Genomic DNA, 20,611 nt, shown 5'->3' with positions numbered 1-20,611 from the left:
CCCCCCCCTAGTTAGGTCTTCTAATAAAAACTACCTTGGAATTTCAGGCAGTATTAAAAATTACTTTCTCCATCCTGGAGGGCATGATGGAATCATTTTCTGAGAGGATTTTTCTAGTTTATGTACATCATGAAAAAAGTTTGGTACCAATATTTTTGCTTCTGGATAAAAGTCTACTAAATTCTAAGTGAGCTTCAATTTAAACAGAATGAACATGAAAGTACCTGGAAAACAAAAACACTGTCTAAATATCAAATTTAAGAAAAATTTAACATAGCAACCACATAGAAAGTATTCAATAATTTATAAATAACATCATATCAAACCTCAATCAAATTTCTGGCTACTAATAAAACTACTAGTAATGTGAATACATTTAATTTTAGAATGGGATTATAAAAATGAAGAATTAATCAATAGCTAATTTATTCATCCATTATCATTTTAATCTATTTTAGCTGCTCATCTTAAAGATGCCATTTGGACAAAACGCCATCCATCTTCCTCGTGGCAAAAGGCTCTTAAGTAAAAGAAGATTATAAGTCCTATTATATTAAAACGTGATTAATTCTTTATGCCACAAAAATTTTGAAAGAAGGAGGGAGGCAAGGCTTTTATATTGTACTCTGCTTAAAAAAACTTGAAGGACCACTAGCTAATATCTTATATTGCTCATTTTTTTTTACATCTAAGGTATCATGTATGACTATCTACTCCTATTGGCTAGCCAGTTCCATTTCTTATGAACGAGAAACTAAAATTTTAATATAGCCCATTTTCAATTATCAAAGCTAATACACTTGAATATTAGTGCTAATATCTCAAAACAATTACGGATACAAAAATAATTTGTTAGGTTTGGAAAACTGTCAACTCAATAAATTAATTTGGCAGCAGAATGACCTTCTGATTTTTGTTCTCTATCTACACAAATACTAATCATTAGCTTATCTGTTCAATTGACCAAATGATACCAACTGACAATGGGGAAAAGGTGACCAAGAAGAGACAGAGAGAGGAATAAGCATTTATATCACCTGTGTGCTAGGCATTGTGCAAACAGCTTTACAAATATTATCTCTTCTGAAGAAGCTATCCAGATAGGCAAAAAATCATTCTGTAGATTCTAATCCCTTGTGATAATCCACATGAAAATAATCAAGGCTAGACTGTAGCAATTTATCATCACTAACACCCTATAGAGCTTTTCCAATAGTATGTTGTTTTTTTCTGGGACAAATAAAATAGATGGACCCAGAGTTGAAAATGAAGAGAGTAGGTTGGATTGCTTTTGGGCAACTGAAAAAGCACATTTACTAACTTCAACCTCTCCATAGCAGCAAAGGTCTAGCCTTTTAATACAAAGATTTTACTGGGGTTTTTTTACAGCAGGAAGACTTCAGATACCACTTCCTCCAAAGTACTAAAGAGTAGTACTGCACAGGGGGAAGTAGAAAGGCCCATGGTAGGTGTGAGCAGGGTGCAACATGTAACCAATGAGGAACTCCAAAGAAGAGCAAAAGTAAAGGATATTATCATTCAGTTTGACAGAATAAGAAGATGGACTAGGCATATGGTAAGGGTGGATAGCCAAAGTGTTCACAGGGACCACTGCAATGTTGAGAGAAATGGAAAAAAAAAAGGTTCCCAGCATGTTGGTTGGCTCCTGTGGGGAACTTTTAGGAGAACACAGGTGAGATTCACAAAGGATGGTCAGGCACAGATAGATTATCACATACATTATTGAAAGGAATTCCTTAATCAGTGAGATCACAGATCTGTTTGAGAATGAGTACCCAGAAGTTGGGATGTTTATCTTTACATCCTACCAACAGCTTCAATTATTTCAGAGAGACAATTAGGTTCTTTACAGAGCCATGGCTACTGTGGAAAACTGACAGAAATAATGCTGAAGTATAGCCTGTCTGGATGCTTCCTTTGTTCAAGGATCGTTTGACCTTACAAGTCCTATTTTTCTCTCAAACTCTCAAACAGCATCCTTCAAGTAGGTTTCACTGGATCTATATCTAAACTCAAAAATTAACCAGGGCCTACTTGTCTAAGTCTCCATTATAATACAATGGCACATTCAAATCAAACAATATGCCAGTTATTGTTTGATTTTCAACTTTTACTGATTCCTATTATTAAATGATAAAGTATTTGAATTAACATAAATGTTTAAATTCCTTACTACTTCCTAGTCAAACTCCACCTTTGGTCAACATTTTCGTATTACTTACAATCAAGGTATAGTATTTTAAACTGATCAATGAATCAAAGGTCTCATGGAAAGAATACTAAAGGACAAACTGAAGCATAATCAGGAAAGAGAATAATTAGGAGAATATTATGCACACTGCCCAATACTGTAAATAGAAAACCTCTATAAATCAGATAAACTCAAATTAATTGCAATGACCAATCCTGTCCAAGAAAATAGATGATGAAATATATTTCCCTCCTCTTGGAAGAAAAGTGAAGGGTTACAGGGGCAGAATGTGGCAATATGCTGTTAGTAGCAATTGTTTAGTTGGTCAGTTAGCCAGTTTTGCTTCTCAGGTTGTTGTTAAAAGAAAAAGAACAATGGGGTGGGAAGGTGATAGATGGATAGATAGATAGATATAAATAGATATAGATATATGTGTATATATTTGCATACATAAGTATGTATATATATATGTATATATATCTCAGTAAATGATAATAATATATAAAAGGCAAATACTATTTGTTTTTATTGTATTGTAATAAAATATTTGTTTTTAAAGAATGAACACTTGTTCCACTTCTGCCATTTGTAAACAGTATGACCTTCAGTAAATCACTAAACCTTTCAGTTTCTTCATCCTTAAAATGGGATGCTTGCATTTACCTACCTCACAGGGTCTGTTATAAGGATCAAATGAGATAATGTAAATAAAATGCTTTTTGAACAAAAATATTGCAAATGTAGGCTAATCATCGAACTATAAAGAGAACTATCTTTCATAATAACACCCAAACAAGATACTAGCTTGTCAACATTCCAATTGTCCTTCCCTACTGCTGAACTGACATACATGTTTTAGAAAACTGCAGTTGATGAACTACCTCAGTAAGTTGGATTATTCCTTACCTTAGATGCTTCTGCCTCAATCTGTTGTCGTTTGGGTGTTTCTTTCAGGTCAGGTGACTTCTGGGTAGTTTTGTTCTTAACGGCTTGAGATTCAATGCCTTCACCTTCAATTTGCTGGTTAATACCTTCTGCATGGACAGAGTGATCAATACCATTTGGATTCAGACTGCAATGGATAGCTGGGAGGAAAAATGACAGATATAGCTCAGTAAACGAATCATATCAGGAGAGTCTCTAGAGACAAAGAGCGTTTCATCAAGCAGCAGCAGCCGGAAGGTGCCCAGGTGGGAGCTGAGAAGCTAAAAGAACCTAAGAAACTGTACTTGGCATAAACTTTAAGCATACCTGGCATAACAGAGGCTTTTTAGAGGACTTTAAAGGCCATTTGTCCCACTTATTTCGGAAGAGGAATACTCTCTACAGACTACCTAACAAGCGGCCACCCAGGCTCTGCTTGCAGACTAACGAGATGGAATCTCAAAGCAAGTCATTACTATTACGGACTGTTCTAACTGTTAGGGCATTTCCCCCTCTGCCCTTATTTTGGAATTATGAAATGTTCATTTCTTTCCTAGCCTGGACAAAAACTCAGCTTTTCATTCCAGCGTAACCCATTCAATTAGACGAGTCCATATTAAGTATCTACTGCATGAAAAGATCTGGGATAAATGATGAGCACGGCCACATGTAGCAAAGGAGAAAGAATGATGCATTTTAGAGTCAGAAGACCTCAGTTCAAATCCTAGCTGTCTGACAAAGGGCAAGTCACTTAATCTCTTTGGGCCTCCATGTCCTCAGCTCTAAATGAGGAGAGGTTGAATGATGGTATCTGCGATCCCTTCTGGCTCTAAAGCTACAATATGACAGATCCTTTTCTCCAGAAGTTTATAATAGAATGTGAAGTGAGGAGGGACCAGAAATCCATGACTATGATGGAAAGGGAAGTGGAATAAGTGCAAAAAACCCCAAAAAAAGACATGTAAGACAAATGTTCTAAGAGATGGAGAGGGGCAAATGGGGATGGCAGAAGGGCAGGGCCAGGAAAGACTTCTTGGAGGAGTTAACATCTGTCTCAAGACTTAAATGGATGAAACTGGGGATGTGGAAAGACCGGTCAATATGCTGGTGACTGGGAGCAAAGTCAACACAAAAACAGAGAGAATGCTCCAGGATCTCACTCCCCCTATTCAATGAACTTCATTGGCTTTCTATTCCCTTCAAAATCAAATTAAAGTTCTCTCTTCAGGATTTAAAGACTTTAACAACCTGATCCCAGCCTCTTTCCATGTTTATTATACATAAGTACTCTGTTATCCACACTAATTCTGATAAATTTATCTCCTTACTATTCCTCAAACTCAAAAGACTCAATCTCTGTCACTGTGCATTTTCTCAGACTGTACCCCACACTTGGAATGCACTTCCTTCTCACCTCTATCCCTTGGGATCCCAACTATCTTTCAATATTGAGTTTGAGTCACCTTCTTTAGAGTTGTGAACTTATTTAACCATTCTGGAGAACAATTTGGAACTATGCTCAAAGAGTTGTGGGACTGTACATACCCTTTGACACAGTAATACCACTACTATGTCTGTATCCCAAACAGATCATAAAAAGGGAAAAGGACCCACATGTACAAAAATATTTATAGCAGCTCTTTTTGTGTTGGCAAAGAATTGCAAATTGAGGGAATGCCCATAAATTGTGGGGAATGGTTGAACAAGTTGTGGTATAAGAAATGATGAGCAGGATGGTTTCAGAAAAAAAACTGGAAAGATTTACATGAACTGATGCTGAGTGAAGTGAGCAGAACTGGGAGAATATCGTACATAGTAATAGCAACATTGTGGGATGATCGACCATGAATAACTTAGCTCTTCTCAGCAATACAATGATCCAAGACAATTCCAAAGGGCTCATGCTAGAAAATGCTATCAACATTCAGAGAAAGAACTGATGTAGTCTGAATGAAGACCAAAACATATTATTTTTACTTTATTTTTTCATGTTTTTTTCTTTTGATCTGTTTCTTCTCTCACAACATGACTAATATGGAAATATGTTTACATGATTGCAAATATAAAATTTCTTACTGTTTTAGGGAGGGGGATTGAGAGGGGAAACAGAGAAAATTTGGAACTCAAAATTTTGAAAAATGAATGTTAAAATTGTCTTTATATGTCATTGAAAAAAATAAAATACTAATTGTAAAAAAAAGGCACCTTCTACATGAGGCCTTTCCTGATTTCTTCCCTTCCCTTCTGCTAGTTCTTTCCCCTCCAAGTCATCCAATATCTATATTGAAAATGTCTGCATTTATCCACAGATGGATGGGTTATCTCTAATGTTTAGATTTTAAGCTGCATGATGGCAGGAACTGTTTTTACTTTTATCTTTATATCCCCAGTGACTACCTAGCAGAATACCCGGCACATATCAGCTCCTTAAGAAATGCTTGTTGGGGGCAGCTAGGTGGCCCAGTGGATAAAGCACTGGACCTGGATTCAGGAGGACCTAAGTTCAAAACCAGCCTCAGACACTTAACTCTCACTAGCTGTGCGACCCTGGGCAAAAGTCACTTAACCCTCATTGCCCTACCGAAAAAAAAAAAAAAGAAAAGAAAAAGAAATGCTTGTTGGTTGACTTATTGAAAAGGAGAGGTAACAATTAGGCTGGACTATAGAAGGCCTTAAATTCCAAGGTGTAGAGTTTATACTTCATTTGGTAGGCAACAGGTAGCCAGTGAATGTTAATTAGAAGAAAAACATGATCACAGTGGTACCTTGGAAAGATTACTGAGGCTATGGGTCATGCCTCTCAGTGCACTCAACATCCCAGGGCTCTATCAATCCAGATTCTGGGAATCAATTATTTATTATATTCCAGGTACTATGCTAGGTCAGGCAGATAGGTGGCACAATGGATAGATTGCCAGGCCTGGAGGCAGGAAGACCCCTCTTCCTGAGTCCAAATCTAACCTCAGGAACTTACTAGTTCTGTGACTGTGGGCAAGTCACTTAACCCTTGTTTGTTTCAGTTTCCTCATCTGTAAAATGAACTGGAGAAGGAAATGGCAAACCGCTCCAGTATCTCTGCCACGAAAATCCCAGCTAGGGTCACAAAGAGTCGGATATGACTGAACAACAATATCCAGTGACGCTGGCCTCCTTGCTGCTCCACAAATAAAAAATTCCATCTCTTAACTCTCGGCATTTTCTGTGGCTGGTCCACATTCTTGGAATGTTGCCCTTCCTTATTTGAATTCCCTGGTTTCCCTGGATTCCTTTAAGTCCCAACGACCATCCCATTTTCTACAAGAAGTCTTTCTCTACCACTCTTCTTTCATGTGTCCTCTCTCTCCATTTTGTATTTATTTTGCATATAGCTTGTTTGTACATATCTGTTTGCTTGTTGTCTCCCCTCTTAGGTTGTGAGCTCCTTGAGGGCAGAGATTGCCTTTTGACTCTCTTTATGTTCCAGAGCTTAGCACACCACCTGGCATATAGTATATACTTAATAAGTGTTTATTGACTTATTGATTATTTAACATACTTTGGCATGAGAAAGACATTGTGCTTCACAATACTAAATGTGGCCTCTGTTCTTTCCTCATATCATTACACAATTTTGCAAAGAGCCTTCCTTTTATGGATTGATTTTTTTATGTAGTTCATTATTCTTGTAGTAACTTGAAAAAATACGTTACTCCTCATATTTCTTGATGCAGACAATTATGAAGCATTAAATGTGCCCAAATTACTAAGAGAAGCTATATTTTTAACTAGCATGTATAGACATATTTCTTGTTCTTTTTTTTTTTTTTTTGCTGCGGGGCAGAGAAGGTTAAGTGACTTGCCCAGGGTCACACAGCTAGTAAGTGTCAAGTATCTGAGGTAGGATTTGAACTCAGGTCCTCCTGAATCCAGAGCCAGTGCTTTATCCACTGCGCCACCTAGCTGCCCCCGTATAGACATATTTCATCTGGACATTAACTGGCCTCTTTCAGTACAGAATCCAATAGAATTTTACCGCATTATATAATTTTCATTGAAAAAGTTGTGGCATTGTTATCAACAAGTTTGCAAAGTTAAAAAAAATTCTCAACATTAGTATTAACAGCATAAGTAATAATATCTCTAACCACCTTCATACTTTTGTTGTTGTTCAGTACTGTTCAACTCTTCACGACCCCATTTAGAGTTTTCTTGGCAAAGATACTGAAATGGTTCCCCATTTCCTTCTCAGCTCATTTTAAGATGAAGAACTGAGGGAAACAGGGTTAAGTGACCTGCCCAAATGTCTGAGGCCAGATTTGAACTGAGCAAAACTCATATTTCTGACTCTCAGGCTGGCAGTCTATCCACTGAGCCACCTAGCTGCCCTAAATTGTAATGCAAAAATTGAAAGATTTGCTTCTTAATTATTTGATTACAAAAGTCATTAGACATATAGGTAATTTTCCTTTTCACCATCTTACCAGTGAACAGAACCATTCACAGTTGTCCTGCAAGTGATTTAGCCAGCATTGTTCTGACCTTACAGCTGAAGGTAGCACTCATAGTTCTCCTATTAGATGAGGCTTTTTATACTTAGTAATTTTGTTAGCACCCTTATGCAATGTAAGCAACTCTTTTAATGTCATGCATATAGTGGAGTTTTTTATTTGTTTTGCTTATTGAAAGCATCTAATTTACTCTGGAAAATTATTTTAATTTGTCAATATATTCTGCATGTACACATTTAAGACATCTTTTCAATTTACTAGATTTCACACTGTCTGTAGCTAAAGTACTGACACACAGCAAACATAATGATGTTCTCTCTCCATCAATAACAGGTCTTATGAATCCCATCAATAAAGAAATCAGATTTTATTTTGGGGATTTGAGAATTTTACTTTGACTTTTTGTTGTTCTATGACTTAAACATCCTCCATTCCCTTTATTTATACTAATTTTAGCTGCTCTAGTAAATTTTCTCTTCAAACAGGTAATATATTTATGTATCATGAATGGATATTTCACTTTAAAAACTAGGCAATAAAAATTAAGACATTATATAAATTTAATTGTTGAAAATTTCAAATAATTACCTAAAATTGCTATCTAGTTATAAAAATATTTCAAACGTTAGGTATTTTGAGAAAACAGTTTATTATAAATTTACCAAAAATGATAACAGATATTATGATACTTTTAACTTTTATGCAAAAACCACTTAAGTTTCCTGACTGCATTTTCAAATGCAACAACAGGCTTCATCTATCTCATGAACCTATATTGATGGTGGCAGATCATGACTATTTTAAAATTCTACATCTGGGGGGCAGCTAGACGGCGCAGTGGTTAAAGCACCGGCCCTGGATTTAGGAGTACCTGAGTTCAAATCCAGCCTCAGACACTTGACACTTACTAGCTGTGTGACTCTGGGCAAGTCACTTAACCCTCATAGCCTGCAAAAACAAACCAAAAAAACAAACCAAAAAAAACAACAACAAAAAAAAATTCTACATCTGACATCTGATCCCCTTTGAAAACTATGAATATTGTCCAGCATTCACTCTCAATTGGAATGAATTCTCCCCATTATTCTTGCCTTTATTGATTTTAACCTATGTTTGGAAAAAAATTATCAGAGTAAGATGTATTTATGTAGGAGTTGTACATAAAACTATCCAATGGTTTTTACCATTACTTTGAGCACTCTTGACACTCCACCTTATCATGGAAGTGGGTTGAGGAAGAGGTAAATCCTACAGGTTGGGAAATTCTACTTTGTAATCTGGCTTCCTGTTTCATAACTGAAACTGTCCTCTCTAAGGTTATCAATGAGTTGTTAATTGTGAAATCTGTTGATATTTTCTCAGTTTTCATGCTTGACACATAATAAGCACTTAATACATGCTGATTGATTGATTGATTGATTGATTGATTCCTATCTCCTCCCCACCCACCTCATCTGACATGGTTAATTACTCCCTATTCTCTCCCCTCCCTAGGTTTTTGTGACTTTTCTCTTGGTTGTCATCCTAATTGTCCAACCACTCTTTCTCAGTTTTCTTTGCGGTATTCTCATTCATGTTCTAAACCCAGGCTCTGGGAATTTCCCAAGGTTTGATTCTGAGAATTCCCCAAGGCTTGATTCTGACGGATGCTCAGTCAAGCAATTATTTATTAAGCACTTATGTGCCCGGCACTATGCTAATTGCCGGGAATACAAAAATCATACCACTGCCTTACTCAAGAAGCTTTAGGGATTTTACTGTTGCCTCTAAATAAGAACTCCTTTATTTGGCATTTGAAGTCCTTTTCTGAAGGCTCCAGTCTATCCTTCTATAATTATTTCTCATTATTCACCTTCCAGAGGTGCAATTCCCACCAAACTAGCCAACTTACAGCTTCCTGTAAGTAGTATTCCATATTCTACCTTCAAGCCTTTGTATACACTATTCCCCATATCTGGAATAAAGTTCTTCACATCAGCCTCATAATTTTTTGTTTACTTTGATATTCAGCTCAAGTGTCATGTCCCACACAAGGCCTAATATTCCTAGTACTGTCCTTCAAAAAGAATACATACACACACAATGCTAGAATAACATGTTGCCTTACAGACTCTTTTAAAGGAAGATATCAGCTTTGAGCAACTAAGTCCTATTGACTATTATAAACAGCCAAATTAACTACAAAGTACATATGAAGGAAGATGCTATCTGAATCCAGAAAAAGAAATGATAAATAGAAGGATGTATAGAATGGTTTACATACACACATATTTGTATCCAATGGTAGCTTTCTCTAGGGTGGAGGGTGGGGAAGGAATGAAAAAAAGAAATTTACATGATAACTTTATTATATATTTTAAAAGAATAACAAATTGTACATAATAGACTTGAAGTTTCATGTGCAATCATCTTTTAAAAATTATACTATGTTAAGGAAATGTTTGTTTATTCCATAAATTAAAAATAAAATAAATTAAGAAATTTAAAAGGTAATCTCAGAGGCATGTCATTCTACTTTTGGATAATGCTTGTTGTCAGGAAGATTTTTTCACAGAAATTGTCCTCTCTGGAGACAGAGACGCAGGGTAATGTTCATATTTACCATTTTGAAATACACACAGACAGAGACATACATAAATGGATAGATGATAGATAGATACATACATACATATATAGATTTATGAATGTGCATACACGTACAATCGGGTTAGTTAGGTCTCTCAATTGAACATTGTCAATAAAATGCTGGTCTTAAGAGTCAAGAAGACGAGTTCAAATCCTGCCCTAGAAACAATAATTCTATGTCCCCAGAATAGTCATTTAACTTTTTTCAGTTTTAGTTTCTTCATTTGTAAATAAGGGGGTTGGACTTGGCAGCTTCTAAGCACCCTTGTAGCTTTAAACGATCCTATAACAGTTCTATGGCTTCATTTAGCACCCCCATTTCCAAGCCACCTTTGTACAAGAAAATGTTTATACGGTTCAACATGATTTTTTTTCAAATTAAGGACATATTTTTCTTATCTTAAACCCTTTGCTCCCTGCTCTACCTGCCCCTCAGGTGGTCATGTAGAAGAAAACTAATTTTCATGTCTTTTATATAAAAACCCTTCAAATGCCAGCTATCATATTCCTTTTAAGTCTTCTCTAGACTAATCATGCCTGAACATCCCCATCTGCCCCTTGGAAGATAAATATTCCAGTACTCTTAGCATCCTAGACGCCCTCTTCTGGAAATGCTCTACCATAAGCATCTTTTCCAAAATGTGGCACAGCAAAATAAACACACTACACTACAAGAGCCCTGACCACAAGATAATTTAAAAGAATTATTACTTCCCTTGTTAAGGACCCTATGACTTTCCTCTTCTAGGCTGCGGTGCATCAACATTTTCGGCTGCCATGAATTGTCTCACATTGAGCTTGTAGTTCACCAAAATTTTCAATCAATCAACAAGAATCTATTAAAGCATCTATAATGTGACAGACCTATTCCACAGGGACATCTGTCTAGTTAGGACTACCCCATGTTTCAATTTTGAAGTTGACTTTTTGAGCCTGAGTGCAGAACTTTACCTTTATTCCTATTAAATTTTATATTTTTAGCTTTAGCCCATTGTTCTAAAATCTTAAGCTTTATTTTCAATCTATGTTGTCATCTATTATGTTATTCATCACTCATAATTTCATGTCATCTACAAATTTGATAAGTATTTCATCTATGGTTTCATCCAAATCAACAATAAAAATGTTAAAAAGTACAGGACCATGTAATCCCTTGGGAACCCCACTAGGCACCTGCCTCACAGATGACACTGACCACATTAATGGGCTGATTTTGGTGTGTTTGTGTGTGTGGGGGGTCTAGTCAGTCATCTAATTTCAAATATACCCAACTGTAATATGTTACATATTTCATATTTCTTCATCTTTTTTCCTAAGGATAGAAGGATCATAAAGTCACAGATTTAGAACTGGGAAAAAATTTTAGAAGTTCATCTACTCCAATTCTCTCATTTTACACTTTACAGCCATTTAGAGATTAAGTTAAATGACCTGACCAAGTTCACATAGGTGGCAATCCTGGGATTTCCCTGACTCCAAATTAAGCATTTTCTAGTGCATCAGTCTTCCTGCCAAATTATTTCAGAATATCAAACGATTTGCTGAGGTTTCAGTAACTTAGGTTGACATCACCCAATCTAGTTACTTTGTCGAGAACAAATGAATAAAAGAAAGATATGAGCTAGGTATGATGGCACCTGCCTATAATCTCTACTATCAGGGAGGATATGGCTCATTTCTTGAGCAGAGGAGCCCTGAACTATAGTGGGCTAAACCAATCAAATATCCACACTACGTCAAGTACCAATATAGCACCCACTGCCAGTAGGAGGAGTGGGGAGTAGGGGGTGGGGGGAGAGGATGGTGCCAAACTCCATAAAGCAGTCCAAAAGCCCAGATTGGAAATGGAGCAGCTCAAAATTCCCATAGGATTAGGCTAATGAGTAGTCATTGGACTTCTAGCCTGAGCTAAATAAAAGGAAGGAGGGAGGGAGGGAAGGAGGAAAAGAGGAAGTTTAGTTTGCCCTGTCATAATCTGTAGCACATAGAACCATACTGTCTTTTATATAGCACTGATTCCTTTTCTATATGCTTACAAACCACATTGTTTATAAAGTGTTCCAGAACTGATCCAACCATTCTGGAGAGTAATTTGTAACTATGTCCAAAGGGCAATCAAACTGTGCATACCCTTTGACCCAGCAATACCATTATTAGGTCTGTATCCCAAAGAAATCATAAAAAAGGGAAAAGGACCCACATGTACAAAAATATTTATAGCAGCTCTTTTTGTGGTGGCAAATAATTGCATATTGAGGGAATGCCCATCAATTGGGGATTGACTGAATAATGTAATACTATTGTCCTATAAGAAATGATGAGCAGGATAGTTTCAGAAAAACCTAGAAAGACTTACATGAACTGATGCTGCGTGAAGTGAGAAGAACCAGGAAAATATTGTACATAGTAATAGCAACATTGTGGGATGATCAACTATGAATAACTTAGATCTTCTCAGCAATCCAATGATCCAAAACAATTTCAAAGGACTCATGATCAAAAATGCTATCCTTATCAGAGAAAGAACTATGGAGCCTGAATTCAGATCAAAGCATACTACTTTCACTTATTTTTGGTTTGGGTTTTTATGGTTTTTCCCTTTTGTTCTGTTTCTTCTTTCATAATATGACTAATATGGAAATATGTTTTGTATGATTCCACATATAGTACCGATATCAAATTGCTTACCCTTTTAGGAAGAAGGTGGGGAGGGAGGAGGAAGAAAAATTTGGAACTCATAATCTTTTAAAAATGAATGTTGAAAACTATCTTTACATGTAATTAAAATTTTACATGTAATTCGTATTTTATTTAAAATACTCTTTACATAATATAAAGTGTTCTAGAATTTTGTCAGAAACAGAAGTCAAAATAATTAGACAAATTCACAGTACAAGAACCCTGCTCCCACCCATTTCCCTATATGTCATTGGCCAGAACATCCCAGAGACCCTCTAGAGGGGACCAAAGACTCCTAGAATGGATAGTGCCAATCTTTTTGCCCCAATGTCAGGTCATGCCCAAGAAACATATAGCATTTAAATAATGAAATGCCTTTCACAAGGCTCCTGCTGCTGCCCAAGAGGAAAAAACAATGTGCTTCTAAGGGAAAAAAGAATCTATGACCTTGGGATAGAAGTTGTGAATGCAAAAGACTAGGATTTTTGCTAGACTGATGGCACAGGCACCAAGAGGTCAAGCACCAATATGCTCTATTTTTTCACAGCAGTGAGTGGTTATTGATCTCTGCTACAGAAAATTATCATACCTGTACCTCAACTTCACTGAATATTACTAACAAGGCTTATAAGAATATGATAAAGCTTTACCTGTGTTTACTTTAGAAAAATTAAAGCTTTTCATCATATCCTTTTAAAACCCAGACTAGCTCCCTATTATTGCCTGTCTAATCAAGTCTAATCTTCTCAGGCTGACATTCAAGTGTTCTATCAACTGTCCTATTCCTCTACCTAGACAAATTTACGTTTCACTATTCCCTAACATGAACTTTCAAGTCAGGTAGTCTCCTCACAATCACCCAGAGATACAATGATTATTTTTACATAACCTCATGGAATCCTTTTTTTCCCCATTCCACACTCTTTGACAAGCTACCACTCAAGTTACTAGTTCAAGATCCATTTCTACTACAATGGCTTTCTTAACTAGTCTAACACATACAGATCTCCCTGTCCTGAACACCTAGAATATTTTGGCTTGCCCTGACCAGTTTCAACATAATATCTGTACTCTTAATCAGTCTTCGGAGGAATTTAGGATCTTGGGTTTAGACTGGGAACATACAGGTCATCAGATCCAAGTCCCCTAAGGAATCCAAAGTTCAGAGAAATTAAGTGATTTGTTCATCGCAGCCAGGAAAATTCATAGACTGGGGAAGAATACAGGACTTCCTAACTTGAAATCTTGCATTGGCCCTTGGCTGCCATGTATCTCAACTTGATAAGATGATTCAATGGCTGACCTTTGCTTCTAACCACCAGTAGTCTGATTGCACACAAACTGCCGATTCTGAAATTACCTGTCGGAAACCAGTCTTTCCTGTCTGTAGGCATAATCAATTTCATTTTCTGTCATAGTTCGATTTAGTTCAGGAAAGAAAGTATTCATAATATGAAGACGCAAAGCCAGTGACTACAAGCTTTTAGCATCTCTTACTTCTAAACCCCCAAACATAGTTTCCAATATATTTTCCTCCATGCTCTTCCCCTGATTTGGGACTATCAAGGTATATAGCAATTTGATTTGAAGGATCTTGTCAGGTTTGTTAGAGAATTTCTCTTCTTCATTACCTGGAATAGATGTCTGAGGGTTCAAAGTTCAGTTCGCTACCTGGTATGCACTCACTAAACCTTTCTGGGCCTCAATCCACTTATCTCTAAAATGAAGTTGGACTACAAATCAGAGATTCTTAACTCGGTAGCCACAGACACCCAAAGCATCAGTAGGTTAGATGGAAAAAAATACATCTTTATTTTAACTAACATCTAACTAAAATTTATGAATGTAGGCAACAATTTAATTATGATTATAAGCAACAAACATTATTTGGAGAAGGGCTTTGTAGGCTCTCTCAGACAGTCAAAGCTATGCATAACAAAAAACCAGTTGTGCAGATGGTGAGGTGATAGGATAACGTTGAGCTAATTGCACCAAGACCACAGAACTGAACGAGACCTCAGGACACCCTTCCACCAGACCCTTGGCTGGCTTTTGCAACATCATGTCCCCAACCCCCACCAAGTCTATAGGAGCAGGCAATATGACTAAGGCCTAGTGCCACTGACCTTTGTTCCATAACAAAATCCTGAGTAAACTGTGATCCTTATAATTCATCTGTCACCCATTACTGTTCTATGGCTAGCACAATCCTATCACCTTTTCCCCACTATTCCTATATTACTTAGTCACTAACTTCCAAGAAGTCAGTTATCCCCAACCCCAGCCTCCTGATTTGTCATCCCGATTCTTTTTTTTGTGGGGCAATGAGGGTTAAATGACTTGCTCAGGGTCATACAGCTAGTAAGTGTGTGAGATTAAAATTGGATATTAGGTCATAAATCTACCCTACTTAACCTTTCCCTTAATTTATCTCCCAGACTAGTAAATGGAAGAAGCTTCTGGTTTTCTAGATAGAGCTTTTATTGTATGGTAGTCACAAGGTGATATTGATTAGAAGGATAGGAAAGTAGAAATACAATACAAATCGTCTTAAGTCTAGGCTTAGTCTATATTCCGTATAAAACTCACCAAAAAGTGTCAAGTGTCTGAGGTCAAATTTGAACTCAGGTCCTCCTGAATCCAGGGCTGGTACTTTATCCACTGTGCCACCTAGCTGCCCCATCCCAATTCTCTTTAAACCAACTCTATCCATGTACTCCTCCATCTTTACCCACCCCTCCAACTGTGCCATCAGGAAATCTTGTTTCTAAAATTAACAACCATTCCTTCATTCGTGACCTCCTCCTCTCATATTCCTTCCATCTATATCTTTATTTATTTTTACTAAGCTTTGATTTCCTTTGTAATCCCATGTGTTTTGTTTTATTAATTTTGAAACATTATTGTGAGAATGGGTTCATAGACTTTATCAGGCTGTCAAAGGAGTCCATGTTGCAAAGAAGCTTTAGAAATGCCCACATATACTACTGGAGCCCCCATCAATTGGCTATTCCTTATCCTATGGAGGACAAATTCCTAGCTGTCATTCTCTCCTTATCCAGTGACCAAGAGTCTACCTCTACTGGTGCAAAAATCTTCTTCCCTCCCTATTTATAGTATCCGAATCTTCTGTCCACAGTCCATATCTACCACCACCACCACATTCCAGTATGCTCTGTAGAACCTCTGCTGAATTGTGCTATGTCCCTTTATCCTAGATTTCTTTACTTTGTGTTCTTTCCATCTTATACTGATAAAAAACTGGCTCTCCCCAAAAGACACTGCATCCTTGGACACTCTCTCTTGCCCTACATGCTCATTCTTCCATGCTTACCCTCCTTACTGTACCTTGTACCCCAAAGCTCTGGGATAAAAGGTGATATAGACATTAAATTTACATGAAAGCTAGGTGGTACAGTGGATAGAGCACTGAGACTATGATCATGAGTTCAAATCTGGCCTCAGATACCCAGTACCTGTGCTACTCTAAGCAAATCACTTAACTTCTATTTACCTTAGTTTCCTCACCTATAAAATGGAGATAATAATTATGCCTAGGGTTGTTGTGAGGTTGTGAGGATCAAATGAGATAACATTTGTAAAGCACAGTGCTTGGCACATAGTAAATATTATTATTATTATTATTGTTATTAATTTCCTCAGCATCATAACTATCATTATTATCCTCAATCCCACTTTCAGAAAGTTAGTTTGTCACTATCAGTCAAACAACCTTTCTTCCTGTGGCTCTTTTTCCAGTCATTTTTGCTGCTGTTGTTCAGTCATTTTTCAGTCGTGTCTGACTCTTCATTACCCCATTTGGGGTTTTCTTAGCAAAGACACTGCAATGATTTGCCCTTTCCAACTCATTTTACAGATGAGGAAACTGAGGAAAACAAGGTTAAGTGACTTACCCTGGGTCACACAGCAAGAAAATGTCTGAGACCAGATTTGAACTCTGGAAGACAAGTATTCCTGACTCCTGGCCCAGCACTCTATTCACCTGGCTACCTTGCTGCCCCTATTAATATATTAAGGGAAGGACAATTCCAGCTTTTTTGTGTGTGTATTCTCCTTGAGTATAGTAGGCATACAATAAATGTTGTCCTTGTTAAGATAAATGGAAATACTGTCTTTCCATACATTTATAGTTATAGATCTATGGGGACACCAGAAGTCTAAAAAGGTGAGGACATGGAGCAGGGAGAGGGAAGGAGAGGAGGGGAAGAGAAATAGCAGCCCCCTATAGACTGAATTTGACATGCTCATGCGGCCTACCACACTGGAAGAATTTCTCTCATTTCTCCCCAGGTTTAAGGAATGTATGTGTGTTGGAAAGAATGAAAGGAATTATCTACCACTGTCAAAAACTGTGCTGGAAAGAACTTGGTACCCAGTCCTTTTTTGCCAAACAAGGGAAACTCTCCTTAAAACTAAACTTTAACCCCCTCTCCATAGAGGCACCTACTGAAAAGGCATAAGAAGACAGTTAAAATATATATATTTTTAAAAACTACCACTGAAAATGTGGGTTTCTATCCACTTTTAAGAAGTACAGAAAAAATACAGCTAGCTAGAAACCATGCTTCCCATTCTTAGAAATATCTGCTCATAAATCAGATGGAAGATTTTCTCTGGATGTAAATATCTTGTGCTCAAAATGTAAAATATCTATAAACACGAGAAAAAAAGGTTTTTGATTTTCTGTACACGTAGTCTTATTCTTCACACACATATATTTTAATCCTCCATTTCTCCATCATCAATACCTCCCTTTTGCCCTTAAAGCACTCTCCATTAAATTAAGAAGTGACACAAATGCAGGCTTTTTAACACACACACAGCACTAGTAACTTCATATTTCTAACCTTTACAAGTCAGAAAAATTTTAAGTGACCTGTTTGATACAATGACCTTCAACTCTGGGCTTGTCCTATAAATGATAACCTGTTTGTTTATATTCATTCTTTTTCATTATCATCCTTTCTTATACTGAGGACAGTTATTTACCCAATATAAGGGACTATCAGCTTAAGGGCCATTCCCATGCACCCAGGCTCTCCTTTTAGAAGATTTCTGGGCTTCTTCCTGCTCAAGCAGGCATTTCTAACTCAGTTAGTCCCTATGGCATTTACCTGAAATGCTGAGGCTTTCATGTTTAATTAAATTTTAATGCCCCTAATTTTGAGTTCTTTGAAATGAAGGAGTTAAGACTGAATGAATCTCACAGATATTGCTATTTTAAAAATTAAACAGGGAAAATTCCCAGTATCAGTGTGCTCCTTTTAGCATTTCTTGAAATGCCATTTGAGATGGATGCATTCCCAGTGTCTCACTGTGCAAAAAGATATGTTTATATATATATATATATGTGTGTGTGTGTGTGTGTGTGTGTGTGTGTATGTGGCTATATGTATTTTTGTGTATAGATAAAGATATATGCGTATATATGTATATACACACATGTATACATATGATTTTTTTAACACACGGAAATGTAAAAAAAAAATTTTATTATAGTCTTCCTCAGCAAACAAGGTCTGGGTACCAAATTCTCCAAAGAATGTATATTGCTGGCTTAAGAATACACACACACACACACACACACACAATAATCAAGACAAAATGTACAATTACAAAGAACAAGCAAAATAATAGATAAGAATAATAGCCAACATTTATATTGCACTTACCATGTGTCAAGCATTCTGCTAAACACTTTATAATTTCTATCTCATTTGATCTGCACAACAAACCTGGAAGGTAAATCCTAGTATATCCCCATTTTACAAATGAGAAAACTGACTTGTCTATGATCACACATATCGGAGGCTGCATTTGAACTCAGATCCAGGTCTAACAAGCTATCCACTGTGACATCTACCTGGCCCTAGCATGGCTCCAAAGAAGAGATAAGAGAAGATACTACCATGCCTCTCCTTTGCAAAGGTTGTAGGTCTATGGGTGTGGAATATTACATATATTTTCAGACTTTTGAGGTGAGTTGATTTGTTTTCCTGACTTTTTTTCCTCTTTTTTCTTTTTTTTGGGGGAGTGGGGGAGGTGGGGATATTGGATGGCTTTCTGGAAGGAAGAAGAGAAAGGCTCTTTAAAGAAATCTTGGTGATTTAAAAAATAAAAGATATCAATATTTAAAAAGCAAGGTTCTTTTTCAATGATTCTCACTACGATTTATCATTAGCATGCTTTTTTATTTTTAAAACAAAATATCGATAGCAATTAAGCCCCAGCAGGATAAGATGACTTCAGAGCCTCAGTGGAAATATAGGCTATTCTCAATAAGAGATGAGCTTGTTGGGCTAAAGCTGGATTCAATTCATAACGTCGTTATAAGGAAGTAAAAGCCAGACTAGGATTTTACCACCTAGAGAGATAGCTTGACATTACTCAACAGTCATTAACTAAAACAGACTAACCAGAAGCTCTATACTTATTTGGTTTCCTTGAGATGATCCAAAAGAAGGCTGAACAGTGGGGTTCCCAGGCCTTTTATTCCTGCCTGCAGCCTATATTCTCCCTTTCCTTTGGGTGATCAAGGCATATAGCCTTGCTGCTGTTGACCTTTCCTTTAATTGAGAGAACAACAGAAGACAGAGGATGGTATTGGGGGAAAAAAAAAAAAAGAGAGAGACGACTGGATCTTGAGTTAGAAGATTTGGTTTCATAATTGGCTTCTGACATTTGATAGATAGATTATAGACAGATAAATAGATGTACACAGACACACACATATATATGTGTATAAATAATTAAATAAAATGTGTCTATATGAATATGTGTATATATGTGAGCATGTGTATATATGTGTACATATATGTGTGTATACACACACATATACACACCTATATACCTGTATGACCTTGGACAAATGACAATTTCCATGTGTAACTATTGGAATGATGCCACCTCCTGGAGAGCTACTGTAAGAAAGCTCTGCCACGAGGAGAAGGCGCCTGAGGGCAAGCCATGTGGCTTTTCTTTGGTGTCAGGAAGTGACATTTGCTTGTGGGAGGAAGAAGGAGCAAGGCAGGCTCTCTAGCTCTCTTTCGCCAGGACTCTCATGGAGAGCAGAGCAGGAGAACTGTAGCTCCCCAAGATAGATGAATGTAGGCCTTTCTCTCTTTCTTCACCAAATTCTTATTCTCCTTAATAAATGCTTAAAAGTCTAAACTCTTGCTAAAGCTTATAATTTATTGGCGACCACTCATTAGATAGTTTAGACAGACAAGCTAGAATTTTAGCCCTTCACACATGGGACTAAATTGCCTCATCTCTAAAATGAGGGGGTTGGATTACACAGCATTTGAGGTCCATTCCAGCTGTAAAACTATGGCTTCCTCTAAGTTCCAACTAAAATTCTACCGTCTACAGGAAGCCTTTCCCAATCCCTCTTAATTCTAATGTCTTCCTTCTATTGATTATTTCCTATTTTCCCCTTATATAACTTTTTTGCATATATTTGTTTGTTATCTCCCCTATAAGACTATATAATCCTTGAAAACAGGGACGGTGTTTGCCTCTTTTTGTATTCTGAGCACTTTAGCACAGTGCCTGACACGGAAGGCATATCATAAATGTTTATTGATTGACTGATTAAAATCCTAGGATTCTAAATATTATTAGTTAATATAAAATAAAACTGACTCAAATAAGTAGATAAAAT

At 36.8% G+C, this 20,611-nt stretch overlaps 1 protein-coding gene across 3 annotated transcripts in view; it reads right to left on the bottom strand.

The window, feature by feature from the left end:
* SAMD12 (sterile alpha motif domain containing 12) overlaps positions 1-20,611 on the bottom strand; it is a 556,372-nt gene that overhangs the window by 485,084 nt on the left and 50,677 nt on the right. For all 3 annotated transcript variants that reach the window (XM_044005137.1, XM_044005127.1, XM_044005145.1), the window contains exon 2: positions 3,119-3,297. In XM_044005137.1, the coding sequence (XP_043861072.1) occupies positions 3,119-3,297 (179 nt within the window). The remainder of the gene's footprint in view (positions 1-3,118; positions 3,298-20,611) is intronic.

The sequence above is a fragment of the Dromiciops gliroides genome, chromosome 1, assembly GCF_019393635.1.
Source record: "Dromiciops gliroides isolate mDroGli1 chromosome 1, mDroGli1.pri, whole genome shotgun sequence".
NCBI lineage: Eukaryota > Metazoa > Chordata > Mammalia > Microbiotheria > Microbiotheriidae > Dromiciops > Dromiciops gliroides.
Note: the sequence above shows the minus strand (reverse complement) of the source record. Positions and strands in the feature narration are given on the sequence as shown.